General features: G+C 40.3%; 1 protein-coding gene across 1 annotated transcript in view; it reads right to left on the bottom strand.

The window, feature by feature from the left end:
• Positions 1-3,068: 3,068 nt before the first annotated feature.
• Positions 3,069-20,856, bottom strand: part of LOC127574022 (transient receptor potential cation channel subfamily A member 1-like) — a 71,182-nt gene continuing 53,394 nt past the window's right edge. The window contains exons 20-26 of the mRNA XM_052022616.1: positions 14,050-14,219; positions 11,990-12,119; positions 6,784-6,966; positions 4,579-4,647; positions 4,364-4,474; positions 3,411-3,523; positions 3,069-3,324 (exon numbers count right to left, since the gene is read on the bottom strand). Coding sequence (XP_051878576.1) covers positions 3,069-3,324; positions 3,411-3,523; positions 4,364-4,474; positions 4,579-4,647; positions 6,784-6,966; positions 11,990-12,119; positions 14,050-14,219 — 1,032 coding nt within the window. The remainder of the gene's footprint in view (positions 3,325-3,410; positions 3,524-4,363; positions 4,475-4,578; positions 4,648-6,783; positions 6,967-11,989; positions 12,120-14,049; positions 14,220-20,856) is intronic.

The raw sequence follows: 20,856 nt of genomic DNA on the forward strand, positions 1-20,856 counted from the left end.
TTCATGATAAATGGGCGATTCTTTTTCAATCTCCCAGTACTTCAGAGTGAATGGGTTCAAGGGAGGATGGTGCAGAGAGAGGTGTTGGAGAGAGATCAGGTCAATGATGGAGATTGGCTGAGGACAAAGGCAGCAAGGTGGGGTGCCATCAGTGATGAAGGAACATTAAAGCAGACAGTACCTGGAGGAAGATGGATGCCTCTAAATCTCTGAAAGTGGCAAAGGAAGAAAGGAGGCCTTTAATTAACACCAACGCACCCCTTAATCTTTTGGGTAAGGGCTACCTCAGTGTTTGAACCTTTGATGTCTGTGCGTGAAATATAGAGGTGAATTTTGTGAAATTACTTTCAAACAAGCATTGCTTGTCACTTTGATAAGATAAGATAAAACATAGAACATTACAGCACAGTACAGACCCTTTGGCCCACAATGTTGTGCCGACATTTTATCCTGCTCTAAGATTTATCTAACCCTTCCCTCCCACATAGCCCCCTATTTTTCTATCATTCATGTGTCTACCTAAGAGTCTCTTAAATGTCCCTAATGTATCTGCCCCCAAAACCTCTGCCGGCAGTGTGTTCCACACACCCACCACTCACTGTGTAAAAGACTTACCCCTGACATCCCCCTTATATCTTCCTCCAATCACCTTAAAATTATGTCCCCTCGTGTTAGTCATTGTCGCACTGGGAACAAGTCTCTGACAGTCCACTCGATCTACGCCTCTTATATCACGTAAAGGTATGTAAGTTATCTTTACTAGTCACATGTACATCGAAACACACAGTGAAATGTATCTTTTCCGTAGAGTGGTCTGGGGGCATCCCGCAAGTCTCACCACGCTTCCGGCGCCAACATAGGATGCCCACAACTTCCTAACCCGTACGTCTTTGGAATGTGGGAGGAAACCGGAGCACCCGGAGGAAACCCACGCAGACATGGGGAGAATGTACTAACTCCTTACAGACAGTGGCTGGAATCGAACCCGGGTTGCTGGCACTGTAATAGTGTTACGGTAACACCTACACTACCGTGCCTGCCATGCGTGATTGCCCTGCATCTATCCTAGGTAATGTGTGTGCTTGCGTGTCACACACACAGAGGTGGCAGCAATAACTTTGGCCCTTTGTCTTATGCTCCAACATGAAAATGGCCCTCCAAGCCCAAAGAATGGTAAAGTCTGAGGGAGTATTGAGGAACAGAGGGACCTTGGTGTGCAAGTCCAAAGATCCTTGAAGGTGGCAGTGAGGATTGATAACATTATTAAGAAGGCATATAGGATGCAGGTCTTCATTAGTCATGACATTAAATACAACAGCAGGGAGATTATGCTCCAAATTTATGAAATATTAATCAGACCTCATCTGGAATATTCTGTACAGTTCTGGTCAACACACAGTAAGAAAGATGTGTTAGCAATGGAGAGGGTGCAGAGGAGGGTCACCATGATCTTGCCTGGAATGGAGTGTTTTATGAGGAGAGATTTGAGAGGTTAGGAGGTTAAGAGGGGACATGATTAAGATGTATAAAATTATGAGTGGTTTAGATGGGGTAGGCTGCACGAATCTTTTCCCCTTATCAGAGGTGAATGAAACTAGAAGACATAGATTTAGGGTAATTGTAAGAGATTCAGAGGGGGTCTGAGACAAACTTTCTCACCCAACAAGTGGCGAGTACCTTGAATGCACTACCAAAGAGAATGCTTAAAAGGTGCCTAGGCATAGCAGGCTATGGGCCAAGTCCTGGAAGAGGGAATTAATGCAGATGGGTGCCGACTGGTCAGTATGAATGAGGTGGGCTGAAAGGCCCATTTCCATGCTGTCAGACTCTATGACTCTAATAGTATGGTCACTCATGCTGTAAGGATTGGAAGGTCAAAGCATGAGTTTATCAAGGTATTTTAAAATGTAAATTTTAAAACATTCAAAAATGGCTATGGGAGTTAAAGGTATATATAAGAAAAAATATTTCCGCTAGTGAGGTAATCCAGAACAAAAAGGGACAATCTTAAAATCAAGACTAACTTTTTCACATATGTTTATTGAGAACTCTGGAGACTGGATTAATTGAGATTAACAGAGCTGTTATCAACACGTTTTTGAATTGTTAAGGTATCAAGGGATACGGATCAAGACAAATGGAGCTTGGGTAAAGATCAACTATGATCTAATTGGCAACAGCACAGGCTAAATTTCAGTACCTGTTCCCATGTAGATAACAACACCAAAATTCATCAAAGAACTTGTTGGACCAAATAAGCCACAGAAAACACAATCAAGAAGAATATGCAGATATTTATTGAGCAAATTTAAATTAATGAATGTATTTCCTCACTTAAAGGTATTTGTATGTTGTGACCATCAACTTATCTCTTGAGTTAACTCATCAAGATGTACAGTCAGATCAACTGAACTGCCTGATACCCCGAACATATCCTCAAAACATTACTTCTGTTAATTAGTTAACAATCTGCTGCAGTCACAGTTACATTGTCCTTTTCTATAATGGTTCTGATACCCAAGGAATGAATTTCAGTTGATGTTTTTTTCAAGATTACAAACCTCCTGCTGTGAAGCTACAGTAAAATACCTTGATGGAAAGTCACCCACCCCTCCATATTTCTTCTCTTTAAATATCCTCTAGACATCAGTTGCCACAATATAGAAAGACCAAACTAGAATTAATGAAGAGCATATATAATATAAATTTTAATCCTCATAATGCTTATTGTTAAAGCAATTCTGATTCAGGGTCTTGAATTTTTAATTTTGGATAACCTCATTTGCTTTGACAGATATAACCACTGAAAACAACAACACAAAGCTCCATGCAGATTCATAAAACATTTTTAATAATTTACAACAGCTAAAATAAATGCAGCAAAAATGCATGTATTTAATAGGCACTAAATATATCAGTGCTTCCCACACCATTGTAGCTTAAAGCTTGCTTCTTTGATTTTTACTCAACGACAGTTGTAAGATTACTAAGCAGTTAAATATAAATTAACTTCAGACAGAACAATTGCTGTTCTCTTTCAAATAAAATATTATTTCACCACCATCCCATCAAGTGCCTTTCCACTCAGGTTCATTACAAAGAGTAAATGAACAAGAGGATAATTGTTTCTGTCTGCATTGCATGGTTTTCAATGCAAGATCCCATTTGCTTCCAGTCTTCTTGAAACGTTGTCTTTTGGCTTGGATGTAGCAAGAATATTCATCTTGGTCCCGGTCTTCCACCGCAGAAGGAATTCCCATCTTCTGAACTATGAGCACAAGCAGATCATATTGCTTCTGCACTGCTGCTGAAAGGTCTTTCAACCTATAGATTTAACAAATTGAAAGGAATAAGCACAGCAAAATAATGCAAAGGGACAAAATCTGAATCATTTAAAAATGATTACAGACCTATACTTCTGTTTCTCCAGTTGTAATTCAAGCTTTTTGAGATCATTTGCCTGATTGTTCATTTCATAGCGTGTTTCATAGTTTTGTGATTCTGAAAAGCTCTGGAGAAAAGCCTGAAATATAAAAATGAATTTGACCAATGGATTTTCTTTGCCCTCCGTGTTTCAGTAATTGCATTGATATCCAAGTTGCACTCTCCCTTGATCTGTGACTCATTAAGTCTTTCAGCCAGATGAACCATACAATATAATATTTATAATAGTGCTTTTATCTGAGTAGCATGATATATTGGACTACTTGGTTCAGTGGAATTTTACTTAATTAGATTACAATGGACAAAAATGTTTAACACTTACATTTTTATGTAAAAGTGAGGGTGATAATACATAATTGCCAAGAGTATAGGGAAATTCCTCTACAAACGTATTCCATTCATGCTATGAAGCAGTTTCTGCTTCTTAGAAGTAGGAAATTCCTGCTGTGTCTCCAGACAGTAATAGAAGAGAAACAAATATGAGTGCCAGCTTAGCTGACAACCTGAATTGATGTTGCTGAGGACTTTTGTTCTAATTTAATCTCTGCTCACTGGAACAAAGAAATGCAACACCAAGTTGCATGTATATAGTGCGTTTAGCATCACAGAATGTCTGAAGATGCTTTAGGGAGCATAATCAGACAGAATTTGATATTAAATAATGTTAGTTGGATATTAGGATATGTAACCAAATGGTCAGACAAATAAATGAGGTTTTGAGCAGAGTCTTAAAAGAAGAAGGAGCTTCCATGCACTCACGATAGCAAATAAATCCTATACATTATGTTTCAGCTTTGATGATTAAAAATCTTACATTTTCAAAACACAGAAGTAAATCCATCTAAGCACTATTATATTATACCCTCAGTCAGTTGGTGTGTAATATCACCAACTTTGTAGCCATTATTTGCTTACTTACGTTTATCATACCAGACTTTCGCTTGTTAGGATAGACTGTTGTTTCCACTTCATCGACTTTATTAAGGAACCAAAAGGGAAGCTTCTCCTCTAAACTGGTATGAAGAAAAATCTGTAGGAATAGAATCGATACATTGGAAATGTTTTCTTGATAATGTTGTATTTTCTTCCCTTTTCAGAAAGGTTGGATAGCCTCATTGAATCATGAAGACTAACCTGCATTGCCATTCTTTTTAAGGTTGCAGTTCTCTGGACTTCAGCAATGTCTCCCACTGCTAAACCAATCTAAATTAGAGACAAAAGACTTGTTAGAGAGTTTTTACACCAATAAAATCAAATGAATAGACTTTTCTATCAAACTCTGTCTGTCAAACACAGCCATGAATTAAGCCTCCCACTTCTGTTGACATTAGTAATGAAATTACAGTGTTTCTTCATCTTTGGCTTCATAATTTCTCCTTTCTTATGCTGAAGGGATCAAAAAATTATGCCTTGAGTTTGCAGAGAGCTGCTCGCCATCTTCATTGGCTGCAGACATATGCAGTTGCCATCACCAACCTAGTCCAGATCGGTCAGGATGAACTTGCTGGTCAAGAACATCTGCATCCTGTTTGCCAATGCCCCACGTGAGACAAGGTCTTGCACAATGCTATCCTGTAACTTGGACAAGCCAGAACAAGACCCACACAAAAATGGATGAGAAAACCTTGACATCCCTGGTTTCACAATCTGCCAGAACTATTGGGCTTTTACAATGATTCTGAATGTCCCAAAATTAAAAACAAATAAAGTATTAAAATTACTAAAAATAACCTACCACAGAATCCAATGTTTTAATAGATATTGTGGGGGAAAAAAATCTTTGGTCATTGAGCCAAAATCCGGAATCTGTCCCTCGTTACCAATTTGACACAGTAGTTTCTGCATCAATTTCATCTCCTGAGCAGGAAAGAGGCACTGCAAGCAGCAGCCTCATGAAGAGGGGCTTGTCTACAGCCCCACACTTCTTGCTGACTTCCTGATCAAAAAGCCCTGGCATGGCTGAAAAACTACTGCCAGCTAGCTGTGGGTCAGTCCTCAGCACAATTTATATAACTGCAAGGGTTCAAAGGCAGGGGCAGAGACGTAGTTATGATGGGACTAACAAAGCAGGAGAAGGGAAGTACCAAGGTTTATTGGAATTGGAATTGGCTTATTGGAATTGGTTTATTATTGTCACTTGTACCAAGGTACAGTGAAAAACTTATCTTGCATACTATTCATAGAGATCAATTCATTACACAGTGCATTGAGGTAGTACAAGGTAAAACAATACAGAATGCAGAGTAAAGTGTCGCAGCTACAGAGAAAGTGCAGTGCAGATAGACAATAAGGTGCAAGGTCAAAACGAGGTAGATTTTGTGGTGGACTCATTGTAGCATTTCAGTTTATCCCAGTCCAAAAGAAACTTTAAAAATCAATTGAAAACTTGAATTTTGTCCCCGATTCCTGCTCTACCACATTTCTCCCCTGTGCAGATACCATTTGAACATGGCAATCAGGGCAAGATGATATAATTAGCCTAATCTGCATATTTACAAAGTGCCCTGACTGTGCTCTGATGTTCTGATGGAAGTTTGTCAATCTGAAACATTTATTCTCCTCTCTTTGCAGATGTTGATGACTTCCTAAGTACTTCAAGCATCTCATATTTTTATTTCAGTATTCCACAATTTTGTTTATGAACCAGACAGACCTTGTTTTTCATCATCTATCTTTTTCTATATTTCTGCATTATTACTTTCCTGTTAGTTGGGCTGCCCTCCTTCAACACAATTTCGATGTCCCATTTCTCAAAAACATGTCATTAAGGTAGATTATCCTGGCATTAAAAGCAAGAGTGAAAATTGTTAAATACGCTCAGTGGCAGGTGCAGTAGTGTGACAATTTTCAGGAAAAAGAAGTGAAAATAAAAGCAAATGGACTTAATAAAGATGAAAGATGAAAAATAAAAGTTAGAAAAATATACTGATGCACTGGTTTCACTGATCTGGTAATTTTCACTTCATTGGACAAAAATGAGTTAAAGTGAATATTAACGAAAATCATAAAATCTGCAGATGCCAGAAATCTAAAAATAAAAGCAAGAAATAGTGGAAACACTCAGCAGGTCAGGCAACATTTATGGAAAGAGAAACTATTAACATTTCAAATTTTACAAAGTGTCTTTGATCTGAAACATTATATATGTTTCTCCATCTACAGATGCTGCCGGAACCGCTGATGTTTCCAGCATTTTCTGTTTTTATTAAAATGAATTTAAGTTAAATTAATTAAAGCTTGTCATATCTCTGAACAACATCTCAAATGGAAATCACTTCTGAAGTGCACCCATGGTGTAATAATTGTGCTGATGTTGGCAAATCTACCCATTAGCCTTACCAGTAAATTCATGAGGAGGATTGGTATGAATAACATAAAAACAGTCAGCATTGGGAATGTCAGTGTAGGGAACGGCATCCTGTTTTCATAATATGCGTTTAGAAAGTTTTCATCATAGTTAATATCTCCCAACATCATTGCAAGTATCCTCATAAGCGAAAGAAAAGGATTTCTGTATGCCATCTGAAAAGATAAAACAAACCATCATTATTTTTTGCCCTGTGCCTTTCCTATATCTGAGAATTATTGATATTAAGGGAACCATTTGTTTTGATGTCTAACAATAACAAATGAGAATCAAAAAAATAATATGCCATTGTTTACTGACTACAGCTTCACCTTCAATACTACAACTCCAAGCAAACTCATCTCCAAAATCCTAGACCTGGGACTCAACACCTCCCTCTGCAACTGGATCCTTAACTTCCTGACCAACAGACCCCAATCAGTAAGGATAGGCAGCAACACCTCCGCCACGATTATTCTCAAAACTGATGCCCCACATGGCTGTGTCCTCACCCCCTTACTCTACTCCCTAAACACTCACGAGTGTGTGGTCAGATTCCACTCTAACTCCATCTACAAGTTTGCAGATGACACCACCGTAGTGGGCTGTATCTCAAATAATGATGAGCTGGAGTACAGGAAGTAGAAAGAGAACCTAGTGACATGGTGTCATGACAACAACCTTTCCCTCAATGTCAGCAAAGCAAAAGAGCTGGTCATTAACTTCAGGAGGAGGGGAGGTGCACATTCTCCTGATTAGATCAACGGTGCTGAGGTCAAGGGGGTTAAGAGTTTCAAGTTCCGAGGAGTGAACATCACCAATAGCCTGTCCTGGTCCAACTACGTAGACGCCACAGCCAAGAAAGCTCACCAGTGCCTCTACTTCCTTGGAAGGCAAAAGAAATTTGGCATGTCCCCTTTGACAATCACCAGTTTTTATCATTGCACCTTAGAAAGTATCCTATCCTGATGCATCATGGCTTGGTATGGCAACTGCTCTGCCCATAACCACAAAAATGCAGAGTGGTGGACACAGCTCAGCACATCACGGAAACCAGCTTCTTCTCCATGGACTCTGTCTGCACTTCTCTCTGCCTCAGTAAAGCAACCAGATTAATCAAAGATCCCACCCACCCCAGACATCCTCCCCTCCCCCTCCCCATTGGGCAGAAGATACAAAAGCCTGAAAGCACATACCACCAGTACAGCTTCTATCCCACTGTTATAAGACTACTGAATGGTTCCCTAGTACAGTAAGATGGACTCTTGACCTCACAATTTACCTCGTTGTGACCTTGCACCTGTCTACCTGCACTGCACTTTCTCTATACTGTAACACTTTATTCTTCATTCTGTTACTGTTTTACCTTGTACTACTTCAATGCACTGTGTAATGAAGTGACCTGTATGGATAGTATGCAAGACAAGTTTTTCACTCTACCTTGGTGCATGTGACAATAATAAACCAATTTACCAATTTATGTATTTGCCTGGCGATATCTAGAGATGCCTACACATACCCACATTCCAGAACAATCTGGTTAAAATGAATTGTTTAGAAAATCGTAAAAATTTAGACATTGTTTCTGAAAGTGAAACTGCATATTCTTTCTATGCTTATAGGTGAATTAATTACTGATTAGTTATGAATAGTTAATATATTGAGGAATATGGTGCAGGCATCAGACTCGCTGCACAAATTATAATTACTTTTGGAAATAAAGTGAATCAGTATATATGTACTTGACTGCAAGACAATATAACATGAAGCTTTAATTTGATCAGGAATTAAAGCATTGAGAACGAGGTACAGTGAAAAACTTGTCTTGCATACCATCCATACAGATCAATTGATTACAACAGTTCATTGAAGTAGTACAAGTTATAACAATAACAGAGTGCAGAATAAAGTGCTACAGTAAAGAGAAAGTGCAGTGCAGGCAGACAATAAGGTGTAAGGTCATCACAAGGTAGATTGTGAGGTCAGAGTTGCTCATCACTCTTAAGTGCCATATTGCTTCAAAATATCTACCCATTTTCAAATAAACCTGTTTTATTTTAATTTCTAAAAATGCACTGTTTCCACATGTCAACATTAGTACTGCTGGTTAAAACATTGACAAATGAGCATTTCTAAGAGGAAAATTATTGCCATCAAAGATGATGTGAAGGTAAACCCGAAAGGTTTCTACTAGTATATTAAGAGTAAAAGGATAGTAAGGGGCAAAATTGGTCCCCTAGAAGATTGGAGTGGTCATCTATGTGTGAAGCCTCAGGAGATGGGGGGGATCTTAAACAGTTTTTTTGCATCATTATTTACTCAGGAAACTGGCATAGTGGATATGGAAGGAAGGGAAACAAGCAGTAGTGTCATGGAATATATAGAGATTAAAGAGGAGGAGGTGCTTGCTGCCTTACAGCGAATAAAGGTAGATAAATCCCCCGGGCCTGACAGGATATTTCCTCGGACCTTGAGAGGGACTAGTGTGGAAATTGCAGGGGCCCTGGCAGATATATTTAAAATGTCCTTAGCCACGGGTGCGGTGCTGGAGGACTGGAGGGTAACTCATGTTGTTCCGTTGTTTAAAAGAGGATCTAAACGTAAACCAGGTAATTACAGGCCAGTGAGCCTGACATCAGTAGTAGGTAAATTATTGGAAGGTGTTCTGAGAGATCGGATATACAAGTATTTGGACAGCCAAGGGCTGATTAAGGATAGTCAGCATGGCTTTGTGCGTGGTAGATCGTGTTTGACGAATCTTGTAGTTTTTCAAGGAGGTTACCAAGAACGTATATGTAGGAAAGGCTATGGATGTTGCCTACATGGACTTTAGTAAGGCCTTTGACAAGGTCCCACTTTTGAGGTTAGTTCAGAAGGTTCAGACACTAGGTATCCATGGAAAGGTTGTAAACTGGATTCAAAATTGGCTGTGTGGGAGAAGACAGAGAATGGTAGTGGATGATTGTTTCTCAGACTGGAGGCCGGTGACTAGTGGTGTGCCTCAGGGATCTGTGCTGGGATCATTGTTGTTTGTTGTCTATATCAATTATCTAGATGATAATGTGGTAAATTGGATCAGCAAGTTTGCTGATGACACTAAGATTGGAGGTGTTGTGGACAGCGAGGAAGGCTGTCAAAGCTTGCAGAGGGATCTGGACCAACTGGAAAAATGGGCCAGAAAATGGCAAATGGAATTCAGTGAGGTGTTGAATTTTGGAAGGACAAATCAAGGTAGGACATACACGGTAAATGGTAGGGCACAGAGGAGTGCGGAGGAACAAAGGGATCTGGGAGTTCAGATACATAATTCCCTGAAAGTGGCGTCACAGGTAGACAGGGTTGTAAAGAAGGCTTTTGGTATCCTGGCATTCATAAATCAAAGTATTGAGTATAGCAGTTGGGATGTTATGGTGAGGTTATATAAGGCATTGGTGTGGCCAAATTTGGAGTATTGTGTGAAGTTCTGGTCACCTAACTATAGGAAGGACATCAGTAAGATTGAAAGAGTGCAGAGAAGATTTACTAGTACGTTGCCAGGTCTTCAGGAGTTGAGTTACAGGGAAAGATTAAACAGGTTAGGGCTTTATTCCTCAGAGCGTAGCTGAATGAGGGGAGATTTGGTAGAGGTTTGCAAAATTATGAGGGGTATAGACAGAGTTAATGTGAGTAGGCTCTTTCCACCTAGATTAGGAGAGATAAATACGAGAGGACATGGCTTTAGAGTGAAAGGGAAAATGATTGGGGAACATTAGGGGGAACTTCTTCACTCAGAGAGTGGTGGGAGTGTGGAACGAGCTGCTGGCTGACGTGGTAAATGCGGGCTCACTCTTAGGTTTTAAGAATAAATTGGATAGAATCATGGATGGGAGAGGTCTGGAGGGTTATGGACCGGGTGCAGGTCAATGGGACTAGCGGAATAAAGTTTCGGCACAGACTAAAAGGGCCAAATGGCCTGTTTTCTGCGCTGTAGTGTTCTATGGTTCTAAAGGACAATACTTATTGTCATACTTAAAACAAATAAATAAATAGTTCTTGTTGAAATAAGAAGGCTACTTGGAGGATCCTGCCTGTTACATGCAAGGCTGCAGGAATACAGAGATTTTCAATTCTGCACAAAGAACATTGCATCATTTGAACTGTAAATCTCAGTCCTCCTGACATTACACGCAGAAACTGCACAACTGCACATCAGTTGCACAGTTGCACAAGTAGTATGAATTTTGAGAGTAAGGCTGGGCATGGTCAGGGATACCATCGAGAAAAGAGGATATTTTACTTTGGAGGTGTAAGCTATTGGGACCAGGGCTAAGGACTTCATGCTTTCCTGCGCTGTGGTCCTTCACCCTCTGGTAAAAGGCTGCTCCCACTCATAAGGTTCATGCTATTTCCAAAACACCTGTTCTTCTAACAATACATTGCAACAACAATGCCAATCGATGGTTCCCTCAACATTAAAACATTGCTGGAGTGCAGTACCACTCTCTGTGTTCTATGACATCATACTCATGAAGGACCACATTACAATTTCCAACAGTGGGCTATGTACAAATGGACTTGTTGATTGCTTTCAGCAATCAGTTTTCACATTAAAAAATACTATCATATAAAACAATCACCCTGCACTGTTTCTAGCCTAGAATCTTTTAATATCCTGCCAATGGAAAATTCCAGCACTGAGACAAAAAAGTTTCAGACGTATAGATCTTCGTTAGAAACATGTAAGAAAAATAAATAAAGATATCTGCTGGGATTCACGAAAGCATTTCTCCTATCTGTTCTATAAATATGTACAGCATTTCCTGCTTTCTAAATTTCCAAATTTATTAGTTCTTATCATCATCCTGCTATTTATAATGTGAAGATAAAAACTTTAAAAAATATACTTGTGGTACATTTTCTGTGCAGGCCTTATGTTATTCAACATTCAAATTACAAGTTTAGTAATGTCCTAAAATGTATAATCATATCCAAAATGAGACATTAACACTGACAGAGTACTTTAAGCAATTCTTCAACTGACCCACTTCATATTACACTCAAATTCTATGGGCTGACTTGGTTGATATCAAAATATCATGTGAGTAGGTTTACAGTCACTTATCCAAATGGATCCTGCCCAATGACTCATAAGTGAACAAACATGATGTATTTACATTTCACATTATCCTTGACTATGAATTCAACCAGTGGGCCACCTACCTGCTCATATAAAAGAATGTAGAAGGTCAATCCAAAAGCAAAGACAAGGAAGAAAAATATGCTCATAATATGAATTAAGGTTTTCAGAATCTCTGCAAACATTACCACATAGATGCCACAAATATCGAATCTGAAAGAAACAGAGACAATCATAGAAAATGCACCAAGTAGAAAATTACCATGACAGCTAACATTGTATATATACCTTGAAACTCATCACAGGATCTCAGAATCATTGTTTGTTGTAGTTCAAAACAAAGTTCTGCTACCTGGAAAACTGAATTTTAATTTTCAGAGGATCTAATGCTCAGAGATTATTGAGCTGACTGAAAACCGATAGCTCCAGTGGGAACTGTTGACCTCAACTGTTTGTGACTCGGTTTACTTTGGACCTCGTCTGGAAGTCAGATGTCAGTATACCTGGAAATTCCAGATGCTGGGGAGAGAAGCTAACCCACTTGGTCTCTCAGCTTTAAGCCAGGACTCTCTCTGTCATACAGATCATAGCTTCAGTCATTGGATGTCTCCATTAAACTATTTTACATTATTCTAATGCCTTTAATTTTTTATGCCAATTTACAGTTTTAATTAACTTAATTTTATATTTATTATAAATATTTAATTATTTTAGACCATTTTTATATGTCTTTATCAAGAACATTTAAAAAAAGCTGTGAATAACTGACAATGCATGTTGGGATGAGCAGCAATGGAAGGTCGTCGATGCCTAGTCACTGCTCAGACCCTGCTCCACCTCACCCAGAGCCTCTGGAGTGTGGAGGTTCTGATCATCTGCATCCAGGAAAGGTACGCACAGGTGGCCGAGTTGGGGACTGGGAGCAGTGTTTTCAGCAAGAACAGGCAATGGGCTGGTTACAGCGTGATCTTGCCCAGTGAGTCAGATGCAAATGTTGGCCTTGGCCTCCTGCCTCATCTCATTAGTTTTCCCGTGGAAACACAGAGCCAGATAAGATAAGATTTCTTTATTAGTCACATGTACATCAAAACACACAGTGAAGTGCATCTTTTTGCGTAAAGTGTTCTGGGGGCAGCCCGCAAGTGTCGCCACGCTTCCGGCACCAACATAGCCTGCCCACAACTTCCAAACCTGTACGTCTTTGGAATGTGGGAGGAAATTGGAGCACCCGGAGGAAACCCACGCAGACACGGGGAGAACATACAAACTCCTTACAGACAGTGCCCGGAATTGAACACAGGTCGCTGGCACTGTAAGGCGTTACGTTTACCACTACACTTGTGCTCCATTTCCTTATTTTACTCTTGACCCTCAAGAAGGCATAAAACAAATACACCCAATGGCAATTCTGGCTTCAAGGGAGTCACAACCACTGTTTGTTCAGGGCTCCAATTAATACCATAGTCATATGCTGTTGACATCATGGATTCGGTCTGCATACTTATAGAAGAATCCCACATCCTGCACTGTCCCACTCGTCTACACAAAGGGGAAAGTTAACGTGGCATCATGCTGGGATATCAGTGGGATCAGAGCAGAGAAGTAACCGGACTCAATTTAGTTGCCTTCCACAAGTTAAAATCAGTATCATATATTCTGATGGGTCCGTTAAGTAATATTGATTTAGCAATTACAATGCTGAGCAGACCAGGCCCAGTATTTCCTCCAGTCTGGAGAGCTGCTCTTTGTGGATGGTTCCTGAAAAGTGCACAGGACCTGCATTTCCACATTGAAAGAAGACCTGTGCTCCTTTCAGGAAAGAATCTGATGGGTTTAGAACAAACCTACTATCATCATGCGCACCATATACCACTGAAATGAACACAACAATGTTAATTTCTACTCAATAGTTGTGCAAATGTTACACTGCTACTCCTATTTATTCTGACTTCATTCTTACAGCTTCTTATTTCAGCAGTGGCTATCTAAAGCCTGAGAGCTCTCATGTATTCCACAAGGTCTCAAGGATATACAGAAAAGTACTTAAGTATAGATTATGGTTTCTTCTGTTGTATCCTGCTGAGGCATGGGTCAACTATTAATAAGACATGATATTTTTGCTAAAATTTAAAATATATGATACCTTTGAAGATAGAGTAGGAAGTTCACCCATGATGTATATGCAGAAATCATACCACACTGCCACTGTAGTGGATGAGAGACATGGAAAAGCCAGGGAATTACAAACAGAATGGATGTCACATACATAGTCCCGTCTAAAAGATTAGATGAATCATGGAAGTATTGCCATCGCTGTTTATTAAGACAAGAAAAAATTAAGTTTGCTTAGCAGCAATTAATGAAGTCAAAGTAACATGTAATTTATTATTTTATTTCATGAATTACTATAGAGATTGATCATTTTGACGTGTTACAATCCACCATCCTTCAGATGTCAAATGTTTCCATTACATGCCAAATGTCTTAACTTTTCAAATTCTTTTACTTATTTTACATTTTACTGAGCTATCTTAGACAGTATCTTATCAGGAGTCAATGAAAATATAGTGTCACTTTAGAATTCCTATTCCTAACTTTTTACTATATTTGCATTTAATTTCTTTAGCAGATGCAGCAAGACTTCCCTCATTAAATCAGATATTATTGGCTCTATTCAAATAAAAAAATATTTTACAATTATTTCCCACCCATTTGAAATGCAAAATTAATATTCAGAAACATTCATTCTAGGTTTTCATTTTAAGACAATAAAGTTATAATAATCAGTATGAAGAGAAGAAAATAAAATGGGGATAGTTACACCAAGAATGATTTGGAGGGGAAGAGGTTTCCTGCCAGACTGACCTGAATCGGGGGAAAGAAAACAGCCTGAAGGAATAACCCACTTGTCTTCACACAAGCACACAAGAAATACGGAGCAGGAGTAGGTCACCAGGCCCCTCAAGCTTGCCCTGCCACTGAATATGGTCAACACCGTTTTACCCCAGGCCTCAACTCTTCTTCTGTGCTAGTTTAAGATGACTCTCACAAAATCTTCCTGATCTAACAAAAAAAATGATCTACTTTCTCTATAAATGCCTTCAGTGAACTAGTCGCCACAATCCACTAAGATAGTGAATTCCAGAGGTTTAAAACCATCTGCAAGAAGAAATTCCTCAATGCTTTGGTTTTAAACAATTGCCATCTCCCCCCCCCCACCCTGTTGCAACATCTTGTAACTATGCCCCCTTGCCTGAGGCTCTCCCACTAATGGAAATATCTCAACGTCAACCTTGTCATTACCCACTTAGGATCTTATATATTTCAATAAGATCACCAGTCTTTTTGCTAAACTCCAAAGAATAGAGGGCTAACTTTTTTAGCCTTTTTGTGATGGGACAACTCTCTCATCCCAAGAATTAGCCCAGTGAATTTCTGCTGGACTGCCTCCTTTCTTAAATAGAGGGTTCAAAACTGTACACAGTACTCCAGGTGCAGCTTCACCAAAACACCGTACAACTGTAACTACTTTTCTCTATTTTTCAACTCTAACCCCTGAGCAAAAAAGGCCAATATGTCACTTGCCTCAATTACTTTTGTGTTTCACGCCCAAGGACACCAAGGTCCCTCTGAACTCCACTCATTTGCAGTCTCCATTTAGATAACAGTCTGCCCTTTGATTCATCCTATCAATGAGAATGCCTCACACTTTCCTAATTAAACCTTGTTTGCCTAGTTTTGCCCAGTCCCTCAATCTAATTATACCCTGTTGTAAAGTCCAAATATATTCATTACAGCATGCCCTCCCACCTATTTCTGTGTTATCAATAAAGTCATATACCTTACACTCTTCTCCCTCCTCCACGTCATTAACATACACAGTCAATAATTGTGGATGAAGGACTGATCTTGGTGGCAATCATTGTGGTCTGAAAAAGACCAATTTCTCTGACTTTCTTTCTTCCATGTAGTAACCAGTCTTCAGTCTGTGTTATCCCACAGTAATGTGAGCTCTTATCTTTTGCACTAGCCTTTTATGTAGCATTTTATAAAATGCTTTTTTGAAACACACATTACATTCACTGGATCCTATCAACACTAGCAAATTTGTCAAACATGATTTCTCTTTCATAAAACCATCTTGACTTAGGTAGATTGTATTAAGCCTTACTAAATGACAAACTAATTCTTCCTTGTTTATAGACTCCAGCGTCTTCCCAATAGCAGATTTAGTCTTCTGCTTTTTGCTTCCCTTCCTTCTTGCAAGGATGTCACATTCGCAGTTTTCCAACCTGTGGATCCCCTCCCAGAATTCAGTGAGTTTGGAAGAACTTCAACCAGTGACTCCACTATCTCTGTAGCTGCCTCCTTTGAAACTCTTGGATGCAGGCCATTGGGTCCTGACTACTTGTCTGCCTGTAGTTCCGTTGGCTTTTCTGTTACTTCATTCCTTGAGTTTGGAATTGTTACAAGTTCTTGCCTTTTGTTTGAAAATAATCCTTTTGTTATCCTTGGGGCACTTACAGTGAAAACTGATGCAAAGTAATGATTTAAATTACTCTGTTGTTTCCTGTTCCCAATTCCCCTCAGCTGCAAACTTTCCAAAAGCATTGGTGCTATCACAGATGATGAAAGGGGCTGGTTTTACCTTTCTGTATTATACATCATCATTTCCTATAAGAATAAACCTGTTAGCCCAATCTTGGACATTTTTAAAGCTTTTTGCTCATGCAAACTACTAGAAGAGTTGTGAATGGAATGAAAGAAAAAACAGACTTTTTACCAGAAGGAAGGCCATCAAAATATTAAAACAATGTTGAGGCAAAGCATGCCATCCTGAAGAACTCTGGCAGCAATGTCATTGGGCTATAAAATCCACAACAGCCTTTCTTAGTTTCAGGTATATATGTAACCAAATTTAAATTTTATGCACAGCTTACCTGCTGTAAAATTTGGAAAATCTCCTTGCATACACCCAGGATGCACATGGCAAATACAGTTACTGTGCATATACTATGGAATGAAAATTTCTGTGGATTAAAATGGGCAACAATTCAATGCCATGTCAGCATTATACCTTGCACAAGTAAAACATAAAAATCATTCCACTTTTGGCACAAAATTTGCATAAACTGGGAATGAAAAGATTTAGTTTCAAGCCTCACAATAATGCTGCAAATGATCAGCTAAGAGATTGCCCTTTTCAATATGTGGCGCTACACCTAGGATTCAGATTGAATCCTAGACTGGATTCAATCTGAAGCAAGTGGAAATGAATCTCAGTGTCTCATTTAATTGGTTGAGTAAGGCTTCCAGAAATCTAGGTCAAGTTGTTCAAAGCCTTCATTCATTTTCTATGGACACACCACACTTTTCAGAAATAAGCTTGTTTCCAAACTGTGGTGAGTAGTATGAGCACGGGAGCGGGAAGGCTCACTGCCGTGGTAAGTATCACAAGGACTAGAGCGAGAACGAGAATGACAGCAGGAAGCAATTTAAAAAGGTAGGCCTGTTTTTTGTAGTTCTTGTTGCTGTGGTGAGTTGATAGGCCTGTTGATTAGCTAATTGGATAATTAGGCAGCAGCTGCCAATAAAAAGAAGTAAGGGTCAACCGGAGCAGCCATTGCGTGAGTGGACAGTGTTAGAGTGGGGAATTGAGGTTTTAGCTTAAGAAGCTTTAGTGTAAAGAGTAGGTGAGTGGAGGCTTCTTCTGGTAGGTTCTCTTTCTTTCTTTGTTATTTGTTGTTTTCTTTGTATAGAACAGTGGGAATGGCAGTCAGGCTAGAAATATGCTCCTCCTGTAGGATGTGGGAAATCAGGGAGACCTCCAGTGTCCCTGAGGACTATACCTGCAGGAAGTGCATCCAGCTGCAGCTCCTTACAGACTGTGTTAGGGAGCTGGAGCTGGAGCTGGAGCTGGAGCAACTCCGGATCATTTGGGAAGCTGAAGAGATGATAGATAGGAGTTACCAGGAGGCAGTTAAATGGAGGTGCAGGGAGTAGGTAGTTGGTGACTGTTAGGAGAGGAAAAAGGAATAGGTGGGCAGTACAGGATACCCCGGTGAGCATTTCCCTTGATAACAGATATATTGTTTTGGATACTATTGGGAGGGTGGGGGATGAATCACCGGTGGAGAGCCACAGCAGCCGGATCTCTGGCACTGAGTCTGGCTCTGTGGCTCAGAAAAGAAGTGGGGGGAGGGGTAGAGGAGTGCAATAGTGATAGGGGATTCATTTGTTAGGGGGACAGACAGGAGATTCTGTGGACAAGATAGAGACTCCCGGATGGTATGTTGCCTCCCAGATGTCAGGGACATCTCGGATCAAGTGCACAGCATTCTTAAGGGGGAGGGTGAGCAGCCAGAAGTCATGGTGCACACTGGCACCAACGACATAGGTAAGATAAGGGATGAGGTCCTGAAGAATGAGTTTTGGAAGTTAGGAAGGAAGTTAAAAAGCAGGACCTTAGGGTAGTAATCTCTGGATTGCTGCCTGTGCCACGTGTCAGGGAGGGAAAGAATAGGAGGATAAGGCAGACTAATGAGTGGCTAAAGAGTTGGTGCAGGGGTCAGGGGTTTAGATTGGTGGATCATTGGGATCCCTTCTGGGGTAGATACAACATGTACAGAAGGGATGGGCTACATCTGAACTCAAGAGGGACTAATGTCCTTGTGGGCATGTTTGCTAGAGCTGTTGGGAAGGGTTTAGATTAGGTTGGCAGGGAATGGGAACCAGAATGTTAGATTAGTTGATGGATCAATCTGTGTAGAAGTAGATGCGAAGTGTACAGAGAATGTGAGGAAGGATAGGCAGGGGATAGGGCATAAATGCAGTCAGTTAGATGGGTTGAAATGTGTTTACTTTAATGTAAGGAGTGTTAAGAATAAGGGTGATGAACTTAGAGCATGGATCTATTTAATTATGATGTTGTGGCCATTACAGAGACTTGGCTGTCGCAAGGGCAGGAGTGGCTGCTAGAGGTTCTGGGGTTGAGATATTTCAAGAGAGATAGGGAAGGGGGTAAAAGGGGTGGGGGTGGCATTGCTAATTAGGGATAGTATCACAGCTGTAGGAAGGGAAGATGTCACAATGGGATCAGCTATTGAATCAGTGTAGGTAGAAGTCAGAAGCAGGAAGGGAGCAATCACTCTATTGGGAGTATTCTATGGCCCCCAAGTAGCCACTGGGACACTGAGAAACAGATAAGTAGGCAGATTTTGGAAAGGTGCAAAAATAACAGGATTGTTGTCATGAGTGACTTCAACTTCCCCAATATTGATTGGCACCTTCTTAGTACAAAAGGTTTAGATGGAGCAGCATTCATTAGGTGTGTACAGGAAGCATTCCTGATGCAGTATGTAGACAGGCCGACCAGAGCTGGATCTGGTACTAGACAATGAACCTGGTCAGGTGACAGACCTCTCGGTGGGTGAGCATTTTGGAGATAGTGACCACAACACCCTGACCTTCAGCATAGCCATGGACAAAGATAGGAGCAGACATTATGGGAAAATATTTAATTGGGGGAGAGCAAATTACAATGGCATTAGGCAGGAATTTGGGAGCGTAAATTAGAAACAGATGTTCTCTGGTAAATGCACTGCAGAAATGTGTAGATTGTTTAGGGACCACCTGCATGGGGTTCTAGATAGGTTTGTCCCACTGAAACAAGGAAAGGGTAGTAGGGTGAAGGAACCATGGTTAACAGGAGAGGTGGAAGGTTTAGTCAAGAGGAAAAAGGAAGCTTATTTAAGTTTAAGAAGCAAAAATCAATCACTGTTTTTGAGAGTTATAAGGTAGCCAGGAAGGAGCTTAAGAAGGGACTTAGGAGAGCTAGAAGTGGGCATGAGTAGGCCTTGGTAAGTAGAGTTAAGGAAAACTCTAAGGCATTCTACACATATGTGAGGAACAAGAGGATGACTAGGATGAGGGTAGGACTGCATAGGGATGGGATGGGGGGGCGGTGAAATGTGTCTGGAGGTGTAGGAGGCAGGGGAGGTCTTGAATGAATACTTTGCTTCAGTGTTCACTGAGGAGAGAGATTTAGACAAAGGGGAGGTTAGTGCAGAACAGGCAAATGTGTTGGAGCATGTTGAGGATAAGAAAGAAGCAGTGCTGGAGCTACTAAAAAGCATTAGGATAAATAAGTCCCCAGGGTCAGATAGGATATACCCCAGGGAACTATGGAAAGCGAGGTAAGAGATTGCTGGAGTGTTAACAATGATCTTTGAGACCTACCTGGCCACAGGACAAATTTTGTTCCATTGTTCAAGAAAGGTAAAAGTGATAATCCTGGGAATTATAGACCAGTTAGTCTTGCGTCAGAGGTGGGCAAGCTATTGGAGGGGATTCTTAAGGACAAGATTTATAAGCATTTGGAGATGCCCAGTCTTATAAGGGATAGTCAACATGGCTTTGTGAAGGGCAGGACGTGCCTCATGAACCTAACAGAGTTTATCAAGAAAGTGACAAGGTAGAATGATGAAGGTAGAGCGGTGGATGTGCTATATATGGATTTTAGCAAGACGTTTGGCAAGGTTCCCCATGGTAGACTCATCAAGAAGGTCCTGAGGTATGGAATCCATGGAAAATTGGCTGAGTGGACTCGGAATTGGCTTGCCCACGTAAAGCAGTGGATGGTTGTTGAAGGGGAGTATTCGACCTGGAGGTCAGTGACTAGTGGTGTTCAGCAGGGATCTGTTCTGGGACCCCTGCTCTTTGTGATTTTTATAAATGACTTGGAGGAAGAATGGGTTGGTAAGTTTGCAGATGACACAAAGGTTAGTGATATAGTATAGTAGGTTGCAACAGGATATTGACAGGATGCAGAGCTGGGCAGAGAAGAAGCAGATGGAGTTCAACCCGGAGAAGTGTGAAGTGATACACTTTGGAAGAGTGAACTTGAAGGCAGAGTACATGGTTAATGGCAGGATTCTTAGCAGTGTGGAGG

This window comes from Pristis pectinata, chromosome 9, assembly GCF_009764475.1.
Source record: "Pristis pectinata isolate sPriPec2 chromosome 9, sPriPec2.1.pri, whole genome shotgun sequence".
Lineage (NCBI taxonomy): Eukaryota > Metazoa > Chordata > Chondrichthyes > Rhinopristiformes > Pristidae > Pristis > Pristis pectinata.